This window comes from Aedes aegypti, chromosome 2, assembly GCF_002204515.2.
Source record: "Aedes aegypti strain LVP_AGWG chromosome 2, AaegL5.0 Primary Assembly, whole genome shotgun sequence".
Classification (NCBI taxonomy): Eukaryota; Metazoa; Arthropoda; class Insecta; order Diptera; family Culicidae; genus Aedes; species Aedes aegypti.
In genome coordinates this window covers 196354755-196373313 of record NC_035108.1, presented here as the reverse complement: position 1 = coordinate 196373313, position 18559 = coordinate 196354755, and the positions used below count along the sequence as shown (strand labels likewise).

The 18559-nt window shown below is 37.5% G+C and overlaps 1 protein-coding gene across 10 annotated transcripts in view; it reads right to left on the bottom strand.

Annotated features, from left to right (window-relative positions):
• Nucleotides 1-18559, bottom strand: part of LOC5578843 (homeodomain-interacting protein kinase 2) — a 312570-nt gene that overhangs the window by 51748 nt on the left and 242263 nt on the right. For all 10 annotated transcript variants that reach the window (XM_021843605.1, XM_021843610.1, XM_021843613.1 and 7 more), the window contains one exon: nucleotides 1296-1616. In XM_021843605.1, coding sequence (XP_021699297.1) covers nucleotides 1296-1616 — 321 coding nt within the window. The remainder of the gene's footprint in view (nucleotides 1-1295; nucleotides 1617-18559) is intronic.

Below are 18559 nucleotides of genomic sequence, written 5' to 3'. Positions count from 1 at the left end.
ATGAAATGAACGATTTTCTAAATCATGTTCTACGATTTTGACGAATATGGCGAGTGCAATCAATGCAAACATTATTTTTTGTACAACAAAGAAACAAATTTTCAATCGTTGGTGTTTTATTCGAGTCAAATGAAGAATAAGAGTTTTATTTTGAATGATAAAATCTGGTGGCCATCTTGTATTTTGACGCCATCTTGATTTTAAGTAGTAGAATGAATTTTTCACCTTGATAGCACTCAGCATGTCGAGTGTGTGGATAAACCCTTATTCCTGTTCTATACCACCTTTTTTTTCGTAATTACTTAAAATAACATTTGAATACTTCGATATTCTAAATTTTGACATATTTTTTTCATTTTCTACCAATATCTTTTCATCGTGAGACAAAAATGCAAAACTAGTTTTAAGTAAGAGTTGTATTTTTCCTCTTTATCCATGGATCGCATCACCAATCTGGTGGCTTCCAGATCTTTCTTCGCCCACTTGTGGAGATGCAGAGGAGTTCTCGGTCTCTAGTAGCAGCATCCATCACACACTTCCCCATCCCAACTGACTGTAAGGGATTTGCCGGTATCTACCATCAATAGATTGATTGATCGACAATATGAAAACTGTTAAAATGTGCATTTCGAGAATAAACGGTCCCATCCCCTATTCATTTGGATCGAAGTGTAATTCTCACCAGTTCCGATCAATCACGGAGTAGCAACCATTGACATGTACAGTCAGTCTATGCTATGCTATGCTATATTTGAATTTGTGTAATACTGATGCTGATTTTTGTTCATAATGCAAGCGGTTGGAATTTCGCCTCGAAATTTTGATTTATGGCCCACAGTGCGGCGATGGTGGATGCTGCGGCTGAACGTGACAACGACAACGAACGAGGAAGAATTGAGCTTCATTTCGGCGCAGACACTGGCGAGGCCGCCAACTCTCAAGATCTCGCCAAATTGCCACTAATTTGTTCAAGTTCCTGATTCCTCCCCTTATGCGTGTGTGTTGTTGTATGCTTTCGTAAATTGCAATGTGTTTCTGCCGAACTCGTCCCGCGCGCACAAATTGATGTAAATGTGAGTGAATTAAACCATGCAGAGCTCTTCTTCAAATGATGCCGAAACTATTTTTTGGAGGCTTCAATTAAGTTCTAGTGTAGCGATCAATGGGTAGCGAACTTCGCTGCAGGCGATTTCACTATTTTCGATACTTTGCTAAGAAAGAAGATGAATCCAGCAGTTTCTAATATTTAATTTGAAACCAATTTGTCCAGTATAATGATCAATTACGACACTTACCTGCTGTAGGATCGGTCGAATGTACTTGAGTGGCAGCGGCGAGAATTTGTTCTGCTTCAGGAAGTCGTACAGATTCTGTTCCAACATCTCGAACACCAGGCAGGTGTGGTTCTTGTGCTGGAAGCACTCCAGCGCCCGGACAAAGTTGAACTCGTCGGCATTTTCCTGGCTCAGTCGGGACAGGATCGACACTTCGATTTGGCCTTGCCGCGCGTAGGACGGGTGATTCTTGAGGATCTTGATGGCGACGATGTCGCTTGTGCCCTTTTTCCAGCATTTTACCACCTGTCCGAATGTGCCCCGGCCGAGAAACTCTAGCACCTGGAATGTAAAGAGAAAAGAAGGAAAGAAGGAGGTGTTAGGTCAATATTTACTCTGAACGGGATCGATCTGAAGTGTTTGCGTGTGACACCAATAAGAAGTCGACGCTGAGAATGTGAACGATTCGTGCCGTCGATGTTGGCTTACGAACTAATCGTCGATGGCAGTTCTTCAGCTTTGTTTGGTCTACTGATTGTCTGTTTGCCCGTCGGAAATAATTGAGGGGTGGTTAACAGTAGTTATTTAGAAAATGTGTCACTATTTAACTTCTTGATGGGGCGTTTACTAGTATTTGAAGGGTAATGAGATAAGTTGTTTTTTTTATGGCTGTCGCCGAAGAAAGTTGAGACACTGAGTTATAATTACCTTCTAAATTAGGCATCCTGAAAATAAGTCTATTTTAGAATTTGTTAAACAATGTAAAACTAACTAGAGAGGAAAAAGCGATGCTAATAAATCTATAAATAGGAGAACGTTGTCCCAATATAGATTACAAAGCAATTGAATGGGTTGTATTGTGTTACCGTTCATTGGTATAAAAACATGAAACAATTCAACAAACTCTAGATTCATGGCATATTTTTAGTTTGAACTACTTTGTATAAAGTAGTAAAAATAATACGAAATAAATTAAATTATACGGTCAAGCTTTTTAAATGACAAATTATTCAAAACCATTTTGACTAGACAGTATTAGTAACGACACTACTACACTACTATTTCAAACAAATTCTGATGGAGCTGCTGATTTTCACAATGCTTTCTTTTCTCAGAAGCAAGGGAATATGGGTATTTTGCAAAAACTATCACGTCACAATACTAATAAAAAAAACAGTGTTCATGTGGGCACCATAGTCCGTCTGAGTATTGGTCCTGGTAAAGGGGAAACTTGGCAAAAGCCAGACCGAGGGTTCAGCCTTGACAAGTTAAGCTGTCAGGCAGCTCCAACTGAATACCAAACAAAAAAAAAAGTCTGCTTTGATTGTTGTTAACTCGATCGAAGATATCATCAACTGCTATCAACACAATAGCAAAATCAGTTTTTTTTGTTTTAATTTTCTACTCGAGCTCCATCTGTGACTAAGAAAAACTTGATAAAAGTCTGAAATTCAATAGAATATTCATCAATTTTGATTGATAATCAATGGCAATATAGCCATATAACATTTGATAAGTAATATCATTTTTTCCAATAAAGCTTCAAATCAAATAAAAAAATTCAGCGCAGAGGAACCGAGAGGGGACCCACATAGCCATAGCGGTAAACGCTCAGCTATTAAGCAAGACCATGCTGAGGGTCGTGGGTTCGAATCCCATCGGTTGATGATTTGTTCATAAAGGACATGTTTCCGACCTCCCAGGGCATATAGTTTTTTCGTATCTGCCACATGATAGACACATGCAAAAATGATCAATTGGTAAAGAAAACTCTCCTTTAATAATTGTGGAAGTGGTCATAAGAACACTAAGCTGGGAAGCATGCTCTGTCTCATTAGGGACGTAATACTAGAAAGATGTAGAAGAAGAACAAACAGAGGTCAGCCACCCATTGATGTACTCGCTCCTTATCAGATGCCATAAGAATCTCGCAGCAGACGCCCTTCTTTTTTTTTTTTGTTCTTATCTTATTGGCTTCAAGTTGTCAGGGTTTGTTTGACCACCGAGAAATACATACATGCCGCTTTCGGTACACATAACCAAACGGAATCAATATGTTCAATAACCGCTCCCACATCTGCGGAAAACGTTTTACTTTAGCCAACCATGGGCCTTTCTTAGCTTAGTGGAAACATCCGTGGCTACAAAGCAAATGGTAATTTACTTGACTTTCTTGAGCATTTCTTATCCTCGTACCTGCCACATGATATTAAAATGCATTAGTGACCCAGATAGCCGTAGCAGTAAACGCGCAGCTATTCAGCATGACCATGCTGAGGGTCGTGGGTTCGAATCCCGCTGGTCGAGGATATTTTCGTAAAGGAAATTTTCTCGATTCCCAGGGCATAGAGTATCTTCGTACCTGCCACACGATATACACATGCAAAAATGGTCATTGGCATAGTAAGCTCTCAGTTAATAACTGTGGAAGTGCTCATAAGAACACTAAGCTGAGAAGCAGGCTTTGTCCCAGTTGGGACGTAACGCCAGAAAGAAGAAGAAGAAGTGACAATTTCGACATAGAAAAAAGAAAAGAATCAGTTGTCAAATTCATAAACAGGCTTATAATCTAGACATACAGTACTGGACAGAATAAAGTACGCACTGGCCGTTTTTTCATACAAAATGGTCAAGTTTGGAAGTCGATTGACCTGAAATTTTCACCGCAGCTTTAAAGTAACTTCAAATTTGCAAGTCTATAAATTCATAGTTTTCCTTTAACAAACTTTTAAGTTATCGCAAATCTGAAATTTTGATAAACATGACAAAAATTTTGATATACAAATAATATTTAAATGAAAATTTTTAGAACAATATGCTCTTCTGCAAAAATATGCAATTTGATAAGGCACACAATTTTGCAAAACATTATTTTTCGATAAAATTGATTGCGTTCAAAATATTTCCAAAATAAAATTATGCCATTTTTCGTAAATTGATAAATATTTAAAAATTCATAAGATTGTGTTTCAAATACTGTGATATTTCAGGTGAGTAAAATATATGTTATATCTGAGCTGTGGTGAAAATTTTAGATCAATCGGACCACTACAAGCCGAGATTGAGACCTCCAAACTTGACCATTTTGTATGGAAAAACGGCCAATGCGTACTTTATTCTGTCCAGTACTGTATACAGCTAAAGCGAATTGACTCAGAAAGATAATAATTTGAATCTTTACGTAAACAGAATTGGAATGGTGTTCGTGTGCCACGAAATGGCTTAAGCACGGGCTATCGGATATCGAAATTTCTTCCATAGTTATGTTCCTAAAGTATTCCGACGTGTTTGTGTAAATAAAAATAAACAGGATATTGAACACTGGGATGAACGGAACTGTCATTTTGTATGGGAAGTTTCATGGCGATTTTCAACAACTTACTTGATGGCAAGACAAAGTTTGCCGGAACCAATAGTTTATAATAAAAGGCGACCAAAAAAAAAAGGATTTTTACTGTCGTCTTACGGGGTAACATCAGGCAACATTGATATTGCATCAAACAGACTAAGCCTTTGTGATCATTGCGGAAAGATATACTACTGGAAATATCCAATCAATGAACCTAATTATGCCCTAGTTTTTTTTTCTCTGTTCAATAACACACAAAAGCGTAGTCATCACATCACAGAAAGAAATCTGGTATCAACCCACGCTTCTTAGCTCGCATTTGATGCAGATACAATAAAACCCATTGAACTGTGTTGAAATTGTTCAAAATGCGAAGAAAGCATCCACAGAAGCATTAAATTTCAACAAATCAGCCGTCAATCGACTGATGTGTTGTTTTAAACAACTCACAGCTCAACAAAAATGTATTCAATAAACAATCGACTGCTAAGCATAGTTCATAATGAACGCTGACTCAATGCAATTGCTAATCTGGGGTGGTCTAGATTAAACAGAAACGTTTAGCGATTCAACCAATGACATTGTGTTGCAAAAAAAAACATCATTTTTCGTTAAAGTTTTGCATTATTGCTTTGAAACGTTCTAGGGTAAACCAGCGTTACACACTATACAAATTTGTCAAATCGTACACTTCAGGTTGATTATCAGAACCCCAAGTTTTAAAGACTTCCTGTAAGAGCTGATGTTCCTCAAGGCCAAGCATGGGAAAATTCACTCACTCACCCGAACGCTACCGATAAAATATCTGCAAAGTATCTGCTGCCACCGAATGTTCAATGACTGCCGAACGCTACTAGGATGAGCGCAATACCGACGAATCGCGAACGATTAAGATAAACCGAAAATGAAAAGATATACGGAGCAGAGAGAGCACATATCCTCTCTTAAATTGGAGACACGAAAGAACGCGTTCGCCATTCGATCACTGAAAGCTTCCTGCGAAATGTACAGATTTTGCGCTCACTGAAACATTTCGCCTTGTGTATTACCAGTCAGTGAACGCTCTTCAGCTCTCAAATACGAATGCCACTCGTGCGGAATCGGAATGTAAAGAATCATTCGCTACAGCAATCAGATGCCTTCGGCACAAGGAGTCGGTAGTGAATCATTCTGTTGCTGTTTTTGTCTAACTAGTCGCTCGGCGAACAAGAAGAAAGCGCATTGGAAATTGAAACACTCAGCTTGATCGGAGAAACGGAAATCTCGCTCTTGACCGCTTGTGGATGTGAGCGAGAGAAATGCAATATTCGAATGAATGTTTCCCATGCCTGCTCAAGGCTGCGTTTTGGGACCAATATTTTCTCATCTGATTTACCTGAGTTAGCTCAGGGATGTCAAAAATCTTTGTTTGCGGATGACACAGGCCTCTCCGCAAAAGGACAAAACCTGCGTGTCATCTGTAGTAGGGGAACTAGGGGCATAATGGACACGTTAAGCAAATGTTCGTTTTAAGACCCTTAAATGGCAATGTTTTTAATTTACCCCCGGCTAGTTTTCAAGTTTAATGTTAGTACGACGTGCCACATTCCTTCATAGTGATAAAAATCATATCATATGTCAGAAAAGCGAGATAGAAAATTGGGTCGAAAACAAGGCTGGTAAAAAGGTATCGGGGCGAAATGAACACCTGTATGAAATTTAGTTATTCCAATATATTCAATGACTGTCAATCATTCCGATATGCAAAAGGACTCTCCCTCAATCATAATAGCTAAAAAGAACCTTTCTGGGTTCGTTACTTTGCTCAAAAATTAGATTCTTCCACGGTCTTGCTTATATGCCAATTTGAAACTGAGAAAAATTTTAGGTCAAATTTTAAAGAACAATTGAAGCAAAAAATAATTTCAAATGCATTACAGATTTCATGCAGTGAATGAACTTTTGATGAAATATGTGTATTATCAGATATTGAGAGGGTGTCCATTTCGCCCCGTATGTTCATTATGCCCCTAATCCCCCTATATTGCAAAAAAGTTTGGATTTTTTTCATCATACTTGCAAAAATGTGAGATTTCTCCTAATGCTAACAAAAATCAACTAATAATATTCCCACATAAACCAAAAGCTCTTTATACGCTTCGAAAGTCGGGCCCTCGTCTTTTTAACGGTAGGGGAAGTGTACCAGTTTTGGCCACCCCAAGGAAAAATATTGTTTATACATAAATCAAAAGACCTTTGGTTACTGTCAATACATTAAACAAAAGCTTTCAATCCATGCTCAACAGGAAACTGGACCACTTGCACCAGTATTTGCTACAATTTCAATTTCGGTTCCTGAATTCGCCACCTACGTTGATTTCTTATGGAGGGTGGCGAATCAGGAACACCATGGCGAAAAATAGGTGCAAAGAAGCAAAAATTTGAAGGAAAATGATTGTTTTCTATTATTTTCTGAGAAAATTTTGCGGTATCCAAGAATAATTCCGCATCATCTAAAAGCAATTTAGCGAACACTTAACAATTGGCAACCATATATGTCGTGAAACGGTATTTAATCCGGGGTGGCGAATACCGGTAAACCTTTCCTATTTGTGGATGTTTTTTCACTTGATATCTTTAAATACCTATGACGTCTTCTACATGCTGAATTCATAAAAGTTGATGAAGTAATAAGTTTTAAATGAATAAATGCCGATGTTAGAAATTCTAAGCGTCCAGGTAGTTCGAATCAAAACGGTACGTTTATCAACTGCCAAGATGATTATTTTATGCACAAGATGAAAAGATTGAATCATTTCAATGTGCTCTTGGATTAGGAATAATATCTTTTTAACATGCAAAGATGATCACTGCGATCAGATGAGATTGTAATGCTTGCCTAATACTAAGTTTTGTTCGCATTAAGATTTCACGTTCGAATCGGGTGAACTAGCCGAAGACTCCAATCGATGTCAGTTTCATTGAATTCAGATATTGTGTTCTGGTTTCAATGGAACTCAACAGTGAAAACAGACGGCAGAATAATCAAGTTGACTGTTACAAAATCTAAGAGATGTCTGGTTAAACCTCCATTCAAATATACACAACTGTTGATGTTGGCCACTGCAATTCATTGGAAGGTCGCCTAGTTGTGGTTTATGGCTTACTTGATAAGCTCACAAGTTGTAACTGTCAGGCGGTGGCGAACTACTCCAATCACCGATCGAATGAACCTTTCAGTGAAAATTTCAATTGAATTGGAGAACTACCCATTCTGTCCTACGGGTCCCACACTGCCGTCGTTCAAATTACATTTCTAAAAATATTGCCAAGCGCATACCTCACGACGGCATCTGAACGGGGCCAGCCAGTGGATAAATTAGTTTTATTTTCGAAGCAAATATTTGGCACTAATTGGAAAACGACGTAAAATATGCCGACCGGTGGATTCTTGATCGTCGTTGGAGGTTTTTACTCCCAGAACAGATTTGATGTACACTCTAACGAACCCAGATTGAAAGAAATAATCGCCAACGGCGACACTAGCCAGACTACTGGTCCAACCATCGTTTGGTCCAACCATCGTTAACTGCTTTTGCTGTAAGGCGATGAAGTTGGCAGCACATTATCCACATAGTTTACGCACTCGTGAATCAGAAATTGTGCTAGAATGTGCTGTCATAATTGAAGGAGAAAATATTAAATAGAATGGTGCGAAATTGTTTTTGCGAGGAATAAAGCACAAGTCGAATACAAGATTTGAAACTATCCTACTACGATTCTACAGAAAGATGATTACGCAGTTTAGCCAGCTAGGTATAGAGTTCAACAGTATAGACTACCAGATTATTATTTTAAACATTTAAGCATACATTTGCTTTTAAACAAACTTTTTTTTTTTTCATTTAAGCGACTGAGCGTCTTTTAGGGGGGACTTTAGAAAAAACCGTTCCGAAAAAGAGACCAAAAATAAACTGAAATGACACTAGAGATCAGTAAATACTTTTCAATTTTAATAAGGATTTCTGTGAGATTCCGATCAGACATCTATCAGGAATTATTAACAATTTCTATGAGGGTTCCTCGATACCTAATTTAACAATTTTTTTCTATTAGCCTCAAGATTGTGTTCTTAAATTGAATATCACTAATTCAACAATCTCCATATAATTAACAAACACTTAACCCAAATCAAATTGTTTGAGACTAAGCATAAGCCTAAAAATTGATGACCGTACAATTCGTAGTCACTACTCCGTGATTGACCGGAATAATGAAAATAGAACAATTATCAAATTGTACAAATGTAGCGTAATGTACATCTGCAATGTACAATTTCGAGAACTCGAAACTTAGTAATGTCAATATCAGCGCCGGCCACGTCCTTATGGTCATCGAGAATGGGAAGGAATGTTAATGTGACGTCCGTTGCTACCAGAGAACGAGATCACCTCTGCATCCCCATGGTTTTCACAAGAAGGATTTTTGTTACTGGGAGGGTTCACAAGCTACATGCTCAGGATTCTCCTTGGTGGGTGATGCGATTCATATAACCTGCATTTAAAATGTTATCTATCAGTGCGTCGAACTATCCAAAGATTATTTTTAGTAACCGCGACGAAAAATGAAAGAATAGTTACGTGTATCTCCTCTTTTGAACAGGAAATAAATGCAACATTGACAAGATACATCACAACATTCCCACGATATATCACAAGCATGAAACGAGCTCACCAGTTGATAATCATTCTTTGATTGAAGTCAGTCCGACAACACTGTAAAAAAAGGGAACCTGCTTGCTTTGGTTTACCAAGCGCACTCATTGATACAAAATATTATTTTTAATTATTGGAAAACAAAAATTGTAAAATAAAGAGCTGGCCTATTATGGAAAACGTGTAGCGTTCATTCCTTCTACTACCAAAAAACTTTATTTCGGTAAAGTGATATTCTTAACGCGACAACTAAAATACTAGATAATTTTCAGTTTATCTGAATCCTTAAATTTTCCATGCATAAAAAGTGTTTAATTTTAACAGAATGGAATTCAGGTCTATATAAAATTTCCATTCAGGTACTACTCCGAAAAAATATTCAGAAGCAGATTAAGTAATTCTTTCACAGACTTCTCAACAGGGTTGTTAACGTTGATCAACGATTAACGCCATTTCGTTGATTGTAACGATCAACAAATTTTGCGTTGATTTTTCGGAGCCGCTGATCAACGTTAACGTTAACGCTTGGCGTTGATTTAACGTCAAGGGTCAACGTTAATTTTTTACGTTAATTATGGCCTTTGTGCTTCAAATGTTAAAAAATCTCAAAGTTTGTTTCGAGATACCTATGTTATGTAGCGAGTGGTAAGAAATAAAACAGCAACAAAGTTAAAAACAAATTTTCGGTTTATTTATCTGTTATATTCAGACTTTAATAAAAAAGAACGTGTAGTTTATTGCATCTACATTTTCATAGCGAGTGAACTTTTTTTTTCAACTCCAGTCAAAGACAAAAGCTTGTATCCTGTTTTTTCGTACAAAATTAGCAACTAGCTGGTAGGGACCAATCGATTAAGTTTTCAGCTTAAACGGGTGTTCGGTTCTACAGATCCGTGCTCTTGAAAATTTGAAGTTTGGCTTCGATTCATCTTCACCTTAAGAGACCGCAGTAGAAATCCTGAAATTATAAAATTCAATTCTGGGGAGTGTTTTACAGGAATCTCTGTTGCAAATTTTTGGAGAAACTTCATAAGGCCGATTTTTTTTTTGAGGAATTAATGGAAGAGTTCCGAATAGATTTCATAGAATAATCCCAGGAGGAATTCATGGAGCAATTTCCGAAAGAATCTAAATGAAAATGGTCGGAAAAAATACTGGAAAACATTGCCCTAGGTACTCTTTGAGGATTTCCTAGAATTAATTCAAAACTAATTTATTCTATCCTAGAATAGATTTATGCGGATTTTACAAAAAAAAAATGTAAATGGATGGAAAATATATTCTAGTACAATAGAATTCACCTTGGACTGCTGATAGATTTCCTAGAGAAATTGATCCAAGCATTGAAATCGAAATAGAGGATATCTTAAGCAGAATTTCAGGACGCCTTCCTGAGAGGGTTGCAGGAAGGACCCCTCGAGCAGTCTTTGAATATATTCCTGAACAAATCTCAATGCAGAATCCTTGATGATATTCTTTAAGGAGGAATCAGAAGAGACTCTATACTTAATCAAAGTAAATGCTTTGCTATAAGGGGCTAACTTAAATTTGTTAAATAGGTTGAACCGAAAGAAACTATCGAATAAGTTCGTAAGAATCTATGGAGCCTCCAGAATCTACATAAAGACTCACTTCAAGGAGAAAAAATGATAAAAAGGACTTTAGATACCATAACTCGCATGCAGGAATGTTTTTATGGCAAAAAAACGATAACCAGAACAGTAGGGTGCGGCTTATTTTTTTTTTAAAGTTCCCAAAACCAAAAATTCGTGTGCTCTTATGAATTCAAATCACATTAAAAGAGAAACCTTCAAGTTTGAGCTAAAATTTTAAAATTTTGAGGTGGCGCAAGCGTCTTGAAGGTGAATTTTTAAGTTATTAAAAACGGCCTTCAGTGAAGTCACGATAACTTCGTTATTTTCTAACCAATTTTGAAAATTTTAAAACCATTATCCTCAAAATTAAATTTGTGAAACACCAAATTTGTCTAAAATCAAAACTAGTCTCGGTTAAATATAGTTTTCTCCAAATTTTAACTCATTTTGATTTATGCAAAAAACGCAAATCGGTTAAAAGTCGACATGGGACTGTTATGCGAATATGGGCAGTATGGTTATTCGTTTTCTAGAATTATCTTAGCATGTTTGCAAATTTAAGAATGTATTACATTCTTTGATGCTTATTGTTTCTGATATATCTAGCACATTTCATTTTTTCTTAAGGTTCTGTAGGGTGCGGCTTATTTTTCAAAAATTCTCAAAACCAAAAATTCGTGTGCTCTTATGATTTTTGATCACATGAAAAGAGACACTTCAAAATTTGAGCCAGAAATATCAACATTTTGAGGTGGCGCAAGCGACCTGAAGGTGAATTTTCAAGTTATAAAAAATGACCTTCAGTGAAGTATACATAACTTTGTTATTTTTCAACCAATTTTGAAACTTTTAGCAAAAGTAATCTTCAAAATTAAATTTATGTAGACTTCGTAGAATGCCAATTTTGTTTGAAACCAAAACTAGTTTAAGTTAACCTTCCAGTCGTCGCGCGGTTTGCCACCATACTGCTGTTGTGAACAAAAAGCGAGGTTTGTTCAACAGTGTTGTACAAAATACAAAAGCGCGACGACTGAAGTGTTAAAAGTAGGTAACTTCAAATTATTCCTCATTTTACTAAAAGTTTCATCTTTTTTTCACCATAACTTCTTGAACACTCATCTGATTCCAAATCTTTTTACATGGTTTGAAGCTTATTTAATTGTTTTCAAACTGTTGATACAACACATTTCGCTAAAACAGTATTCGCATAACAGCCCATGTCGACTTTTAACCGATTTGCGTTTTTTGCATAAATCAACTCAACATCGTCAGAAGCTCGATAAAATCTGCTAAAAAAAGCCTTTGTTCCTAACGTGTACAAAAACAAACACCACTTGTGTTGCCCCATCTTGAAAATATTCGCATAACAGTCACATCAAAGTCCGTATAAAAACATAATGATCGGGCTCAGAATGGGTTCCACACCTAGTACTACATTCGGTCTCTCAAACAGCTTTCTAAAGCATTTCTGTTCCATGACTCGATGATTCCTTCAGATATCGACTCATGGAGGTTTGACTGTATTTAAAACACACTTGCTTACGGCATTGTAAATGTCATGTATTCACGTTGTTTTGAAAATATTTTAAATTAGTGGATATCACACATAATTATGTATTTTCAATTATGATGCATAATAGATTTTCATTTTAGATAAGGCTTATTCAAATATTAATCATCTTTTATGTCCGTAATCATTTGGGTGATACGATGGGGATAAAAATAAAAAATAAACCAATAAAATAAAGTTCATTCTACACATTTTTTATTCAAATGTTGTATACATACTTCAAATGATTGTTTGCTGGTGCTCAGGAATATTGAACTAAACCTTATTTTTGCACTTTTCGATAACTTGTAAAACTGCCTATCTAATTATCGAGACGTCCGATTTGAATATGGTCTTCGGAAAAGTTGTAGCTGAAGAATGTATCTAACAGTTTCAGCATAGCTCTAACCCTCCAGAGCACGTGGGCAAACACTATGACCGATTGAATAAATTCCCATATAGTCTCAGTTTTCATCCAAATGAGTTCAGATATTGGGAGGACACTCAGAATTTGATCTACCATCGAATGAGCGGTGTGGAGCAAAAACGATTTTTTGAACCACTTTAATACCACTCTAAATGGGCCCAGATAGCCGTAGCGGTAAACGCGCAGCTATTCAGCAAGACCAAGCTGAGGGTCGTGGGTTCGAATCCCACCGGTCGAGGATCTTTTCGGGTTGGAAATTTTCTCGACTTCCCAGGGCATAGAGTATCTTCGTACCTGCCACACGATATACGCATGCAAAAATGGTCATTGGCATAGTAAGCTCTCAGTTAATAACTGTGGAAGTGCTCATAAGAACACTGAGAAGCAGGCTCTGTCCCAGTGGGGACGTAACGCCAGAAAGAAGAAGAAGAAGAATAAGAATATCTAGTAAAGAAGACATCAAACTGTCATTGCCAATGGTAAACAAAAAACACATAATTCGATCAGTAGACCAGTTGCTATAAAGATTGCAAACATTAACCTACATCCAGCCAACATACTTTTCACATGCAAAAAACACACTAAAATGTGCATAACTTTTTTGTTTCTCGATGGATTTTGTTGAAATTTTCAGAACTTCCCAAAAAACTATTCTAGTTTATGGTCCAGGAAACTTGGGATTATGGTCCACGTGGTTCCGGAGTTATTCCGGATTGTCTTGGGGTACCAAAATTGGCCACATCGTCCATTCAACGGATATCTCAAAATCCAGATGAGCTAGAAGGTTGGTGTCTTCGGCAAAGTTGTTCAGCAGACCAAGAGTTATCCGTCAGTAACAATCTTAGTTGGAAATTTATCCGCTAGGTAGCGCTAGTAACATTTTTCTTCAATCTTCTATATTTTAAGATCCTGTAGAGCTAGATGGCTGGTGTCTTCGGCAAAATTGTTCAACAGACCAAGAGCTATCTGTCAGTAACAATCCTGATTGGGAATTTATCTGCTAGGTGGCGCTTGTAACAATTTTTCTTCAACCATTTATATCTCAAGATCTTGATGAGCTAGAAGGTTGGTGTCTTCGGCAAAGTTGTTTAGCAGACCAAGAGCTATCCGGCTGTAACAATCTTAGTTGGGAATTTATCCGCTAGGTGGCTCTAGTTACAATTTTTCTTCAATCTTCTGTATCTCAAGATCCTGTAGAACAAGAAAGATTGGTGTCTTCGGCAAAGTTGTTCAACAGACCAAGAGGTATCCGTCAGTAATAATCCTGATTGGGAATTTATCCGCTAGGTGGCGCTAGTAACATTTTTTCTTCAATCTTCTATATCTCAAGATCTTGATGAGCTAGAAGGTTGGTGTCTTCGGCAAAGTTGTTCAGCAGACCAAGAGCTACCCAGCAGTAACAATCTTAGTTGGGAATTTATCCGCTAGGTGGCACTAATTACAATTTTTCTTCAATCTTCTATATCTCAAGATCTTGTAGAGCTAGAAGGTTGGTGTCTTCGACAAAATTGTTCGGCAGATCGAGAGCTACCCGTCAGTAACAATCTTAATTGGAAATTTGTTCGCTAGGTGGCGCCAGTTACAATTTTTTTTCTATCCTTTATATTTCAAGATCCTGATGAGCTAGAAGGTTGGCGTCTTCGGCAAAGTTGTTCAGAAGACCAACAGCTATCTGGTAGTGATTGGGAAATTATTCGCTAGCTTGCGCTAGTAACAAATTTTCTTAAATTTTATGTATGAAAAGTTAACAAGCAGATCAATGTTGGGAGGCTCCAGTTTGTCTTCGGCAAAGTTGTTCACATCGTGGCGAAAATTTTAAAAATTTCATATTTTATGATCGAGATTTTTACGCTTGATTACGCAGCTTAACAGTCACAATACATGACTTGGATCATCAATTTGCTTTAAATGCTGTTTTCACTCAAAGCCTTATATTTTATTTACGAGATTTTTTGGTGGAGCCTTCCTTCGCCGAGTGGTTCGAGTTCGCGGCTATAAAGTAAGGCCATGCTGAAGGTATTGCCGGCTGCTTGGGTACGTCAGGAGTTAATCATCAATATTAACCTCCTTTTCCCGAGCAGCCTAGATAGCCGCGTAGTGTCGGTAGCGGTTGTTTCAACTGGCTAAGAATTAACACTACGGATTACCTGTTCCGGTGGTAAAAGTCCACCTAACAGGTGACCCCTAATTCATGGTGTGATGCCGTTGGGTAGTGGACGCTTGCTGTATGAGGTACCAGTTTAATTAATATTATTTTGGTGTCATCCTTCAATTGCCCTTCAGGCAATGAGTTCTAAAAAATGTATTACCACCGTGTTAACGGGTGAAGAAAATTGAAGTGTCTCTGACCCGTCTAAATAGAAATATAGTGAAAGCAATATTTCTAGTTTGTGAAGCGCAACTTCGTCATTTAGTGCAATAGTTAATTTCTACCTCACACGTAGAAAGTGCGGCACCTTACTTGTATATGAGAACATCTCATCTTCCATATAGTGTTCTCACTTATAAGGGTAGTTAGCTTGACCTGAGTTATCTTCAATGTGCTAGTGTAACTCATTTCTTTCGGGCTCTGTTATAGCCGTGTGTAAAAACTACAGCCCGATAGCGCAATATAGTTCTGTACGCAGCTGGCTGTGATGGGACAACTGAAGTACAAAACTATGCGCTCAACAATGTATCTCCTATTGACACTACCTACCTACAGGGTAGCGTGCATTTGTGGGGGTATATGGTATATCAATATAACCGTGCGAACGAAAGTATTGTTGATTGATTAGCCTCTTTTTAAGAGTGGAAGAGTGGAATTATTTGTATGATCACTTGTTTGAATGGGGTATCTTTCGGGTGCATGACATTATGTGCGTCGGTAAAATATCCCTGAATTACAAATTGTTCACTATTTGGTATTTCCACTAAAATAACATAAAGCTGTATATGTTCATGGGTAACGTATGACAGTAAATGTTCGTCGTTTGGTTGGAATACAGCGTTATGATTTATTGCATGTATTACAAACTAATTTTTTCTCTACATGAGAGTATAAGAGTGCATTATAATTTTTGAGCTTCTTGTACTACGTGGGGTATTTAAAGGTGTATGGCAAAATGTGCGCCTTGACTTTATCCCTGTAGTGCAATTCGTTTATGATTTTGTATAGACTCTTTTCTATAGCTTTTGGCGTTCAATTTTTCGCCAACAGTTTGTTTGTTGGTTCAACAACAATTATAATTAGACGATCAGAAGTAGGCATTTTTTTCTGACTCTGGACGTTTGATTATTTTGACTTTGCGATTATATTAGTTTTGGTATAATAGCTGAGCTTTTAGCTAAATCCTTTAGTAGTTCCGTGCAGCATTCAGTGAGTTCTTCTAAAGCTTTTACTGGACGTGCTAAAGGAGAAATACTCAATGAGAATATATATCAAGGTGTGGAAGAAGAAGCAATGGCTATGTATTAGTAAAGAGAAAAAACGTAAACAAAAATAACTACGTCACTAATTTACACGGCTTCTTATGGGAGCTCACTCGCTTGTAGTTGTGAAACATTTTGCACCGTACACGAATGTCACGCACACTAAATGTCTTTTCCACACCTCGGTATATATTCTCATTGAGAAATACTGCATGTTGGAAAAGAACTACAATGTGTGAAGCCCCTGGCCATGAATAGTGGTGATCTTAGTTTAGCCGCCAAAGGCAAAAACTATGCGAAAACCCAGAGAGATAAATACCGCAAAGCTGCTTTGACCGGTATAATCTCTCTTTGGGAAAACTAGCAGTTCAAGAACTTCATTGCGTTTGCAAATAAGGCTTAAAAGGCATATTTTATGAATGCGATGAATGATGAACTGATGAAGGATTTAAACGTCCTGCAATATCATACGGCACCTATTTCATTAATCTTATCATTCTTCGATTTTAAGCTCAGACTTGGAAAATCTGGTTTCAACTGGAAACCAGGAAACCCAAGACTGGCTCAAATGAAGTTTGCTAATAATAAATGAATAGGTGTCATTTGATTACAAATTCATTAATAAATTTATAATCTTCACCAGTGCAGTATTTGCTGCATTTCCCGGAATGCTGTTGAAGATTTAAATCAAAACGGTGTCTAATCGTATGGTTTCCCATAATTAAGCTGTTTTGGAAACTTCAGAAGGATTAAAAAGACACATATACTGAAAAGGACAGCTCCGTTCTTTTTCAGTATTTGTAATTGTTATTCAATCCTCCTTTAAGGACGAAACTTTTTGATAAACTACGGGTTTTTCATATAGTTTCTTGTCGTGTTCTCTGAAATAATACAGGTTCTCGTACTCTAAAGGGCAAAGCATCTTCTGCTGTGGTAGATTATGTAACGTCATCATAGAGTGTGAGAATTTGTTTAGAAATCATTTTCAGTATCCCTCCGGGGGTGCAGAAGTGAAATTTGATGCTCATCAATTCTTACAAGCATCCTTCCAGGGTGTTTGTATGAATCTTATCATCCCTTACAAGTTTCCTTTTCTTTCTCCTTGTTTTCCTAGTCCTTTTCCCATCGGGTAAGTGATGAATGGCTATGACGTGCGAGGCACAAATCTCCCATTTGTAGGGGAACGTGCCGCCTGAGCCCAAATTCTGATACCTGATACCTGTTCAGAAGACCAACAGCTATCTGGTAGTGATTGGGAAATTATTCGCTAGCTTGCGCTAGTAACAAATTTTCTTAAATTTTATGTATGAAAAGTTAACAAGCAGATCAATGTTGGGAGGCTCCAGTTTGTCTTCGGCAAAGTTGTTCACATCGTGGCGAAAATTTTAAAAATTTCATATTTTATGATCGAGATTTTTACGCTTGATTACGCAGCTTAACAGTCACAATACATGACTTGGATCATCAATTTGCTTTAAATGCTGTTTTCACTCAAAGCCTTATATTTTATTTACGAGATTTTTTGGTGGAGCCTTCCTTCGCCGAGTGGTTCGAGTTCGCGGCTATAAAGTAAGGCCATGCTGAAGGTATCTGGGTTCGATTCCCGGTAGGCCCAGGAACTTTTCATAATGGAAATTTCCTTGACTTCTCTGGGCATTGAGTATCGTACCTGCCACACGATAAATATACAAATACGAAAATGGCAACATTGGCAAAGAAAGCTCTCAGTTAATAACTGTGGTAGTTCTCATTGAACACTAAGCTGAGAAGCAGGTTCTGCCCTAGTGAGGAAGTAATGCCAAGAAAAAGAAGAAGAAGAACGAGCTTTGGGCTAGTTCATCTCGGAACCAACGGCTTTACTTCCCTTCAGAAGGAAGTCGTCACTAAAATGTTTAATGACTATCTCTTAGATGGGTCGCATCCCAGGTCCTCAGCGTATGTTCTAATCACTATACCGAGTCCATTTCCGCATAGAGTCCTAATTCTTTGTTTTTCTGCTAGAATTATAACGCACCTTTCTAATGTAAACAATAACATTGGGCTTTGGCAGACACTCAATGTGTTTCATGATTGAATATTTTCGACGGCATGGGCGTGAGCAAGTGATTTTGCATCCAAAAATCGATTTTGCTTTTGTGAGAGAACCTCATGGTTGAGATTTGAGTGTCAATGTACCTATACTGGAAGTTCAATAGATCAAGGGCCATCTGAAATGGAAAACTGAACCAATATTCATTCGCTGTATGGTGCTAACAACCTC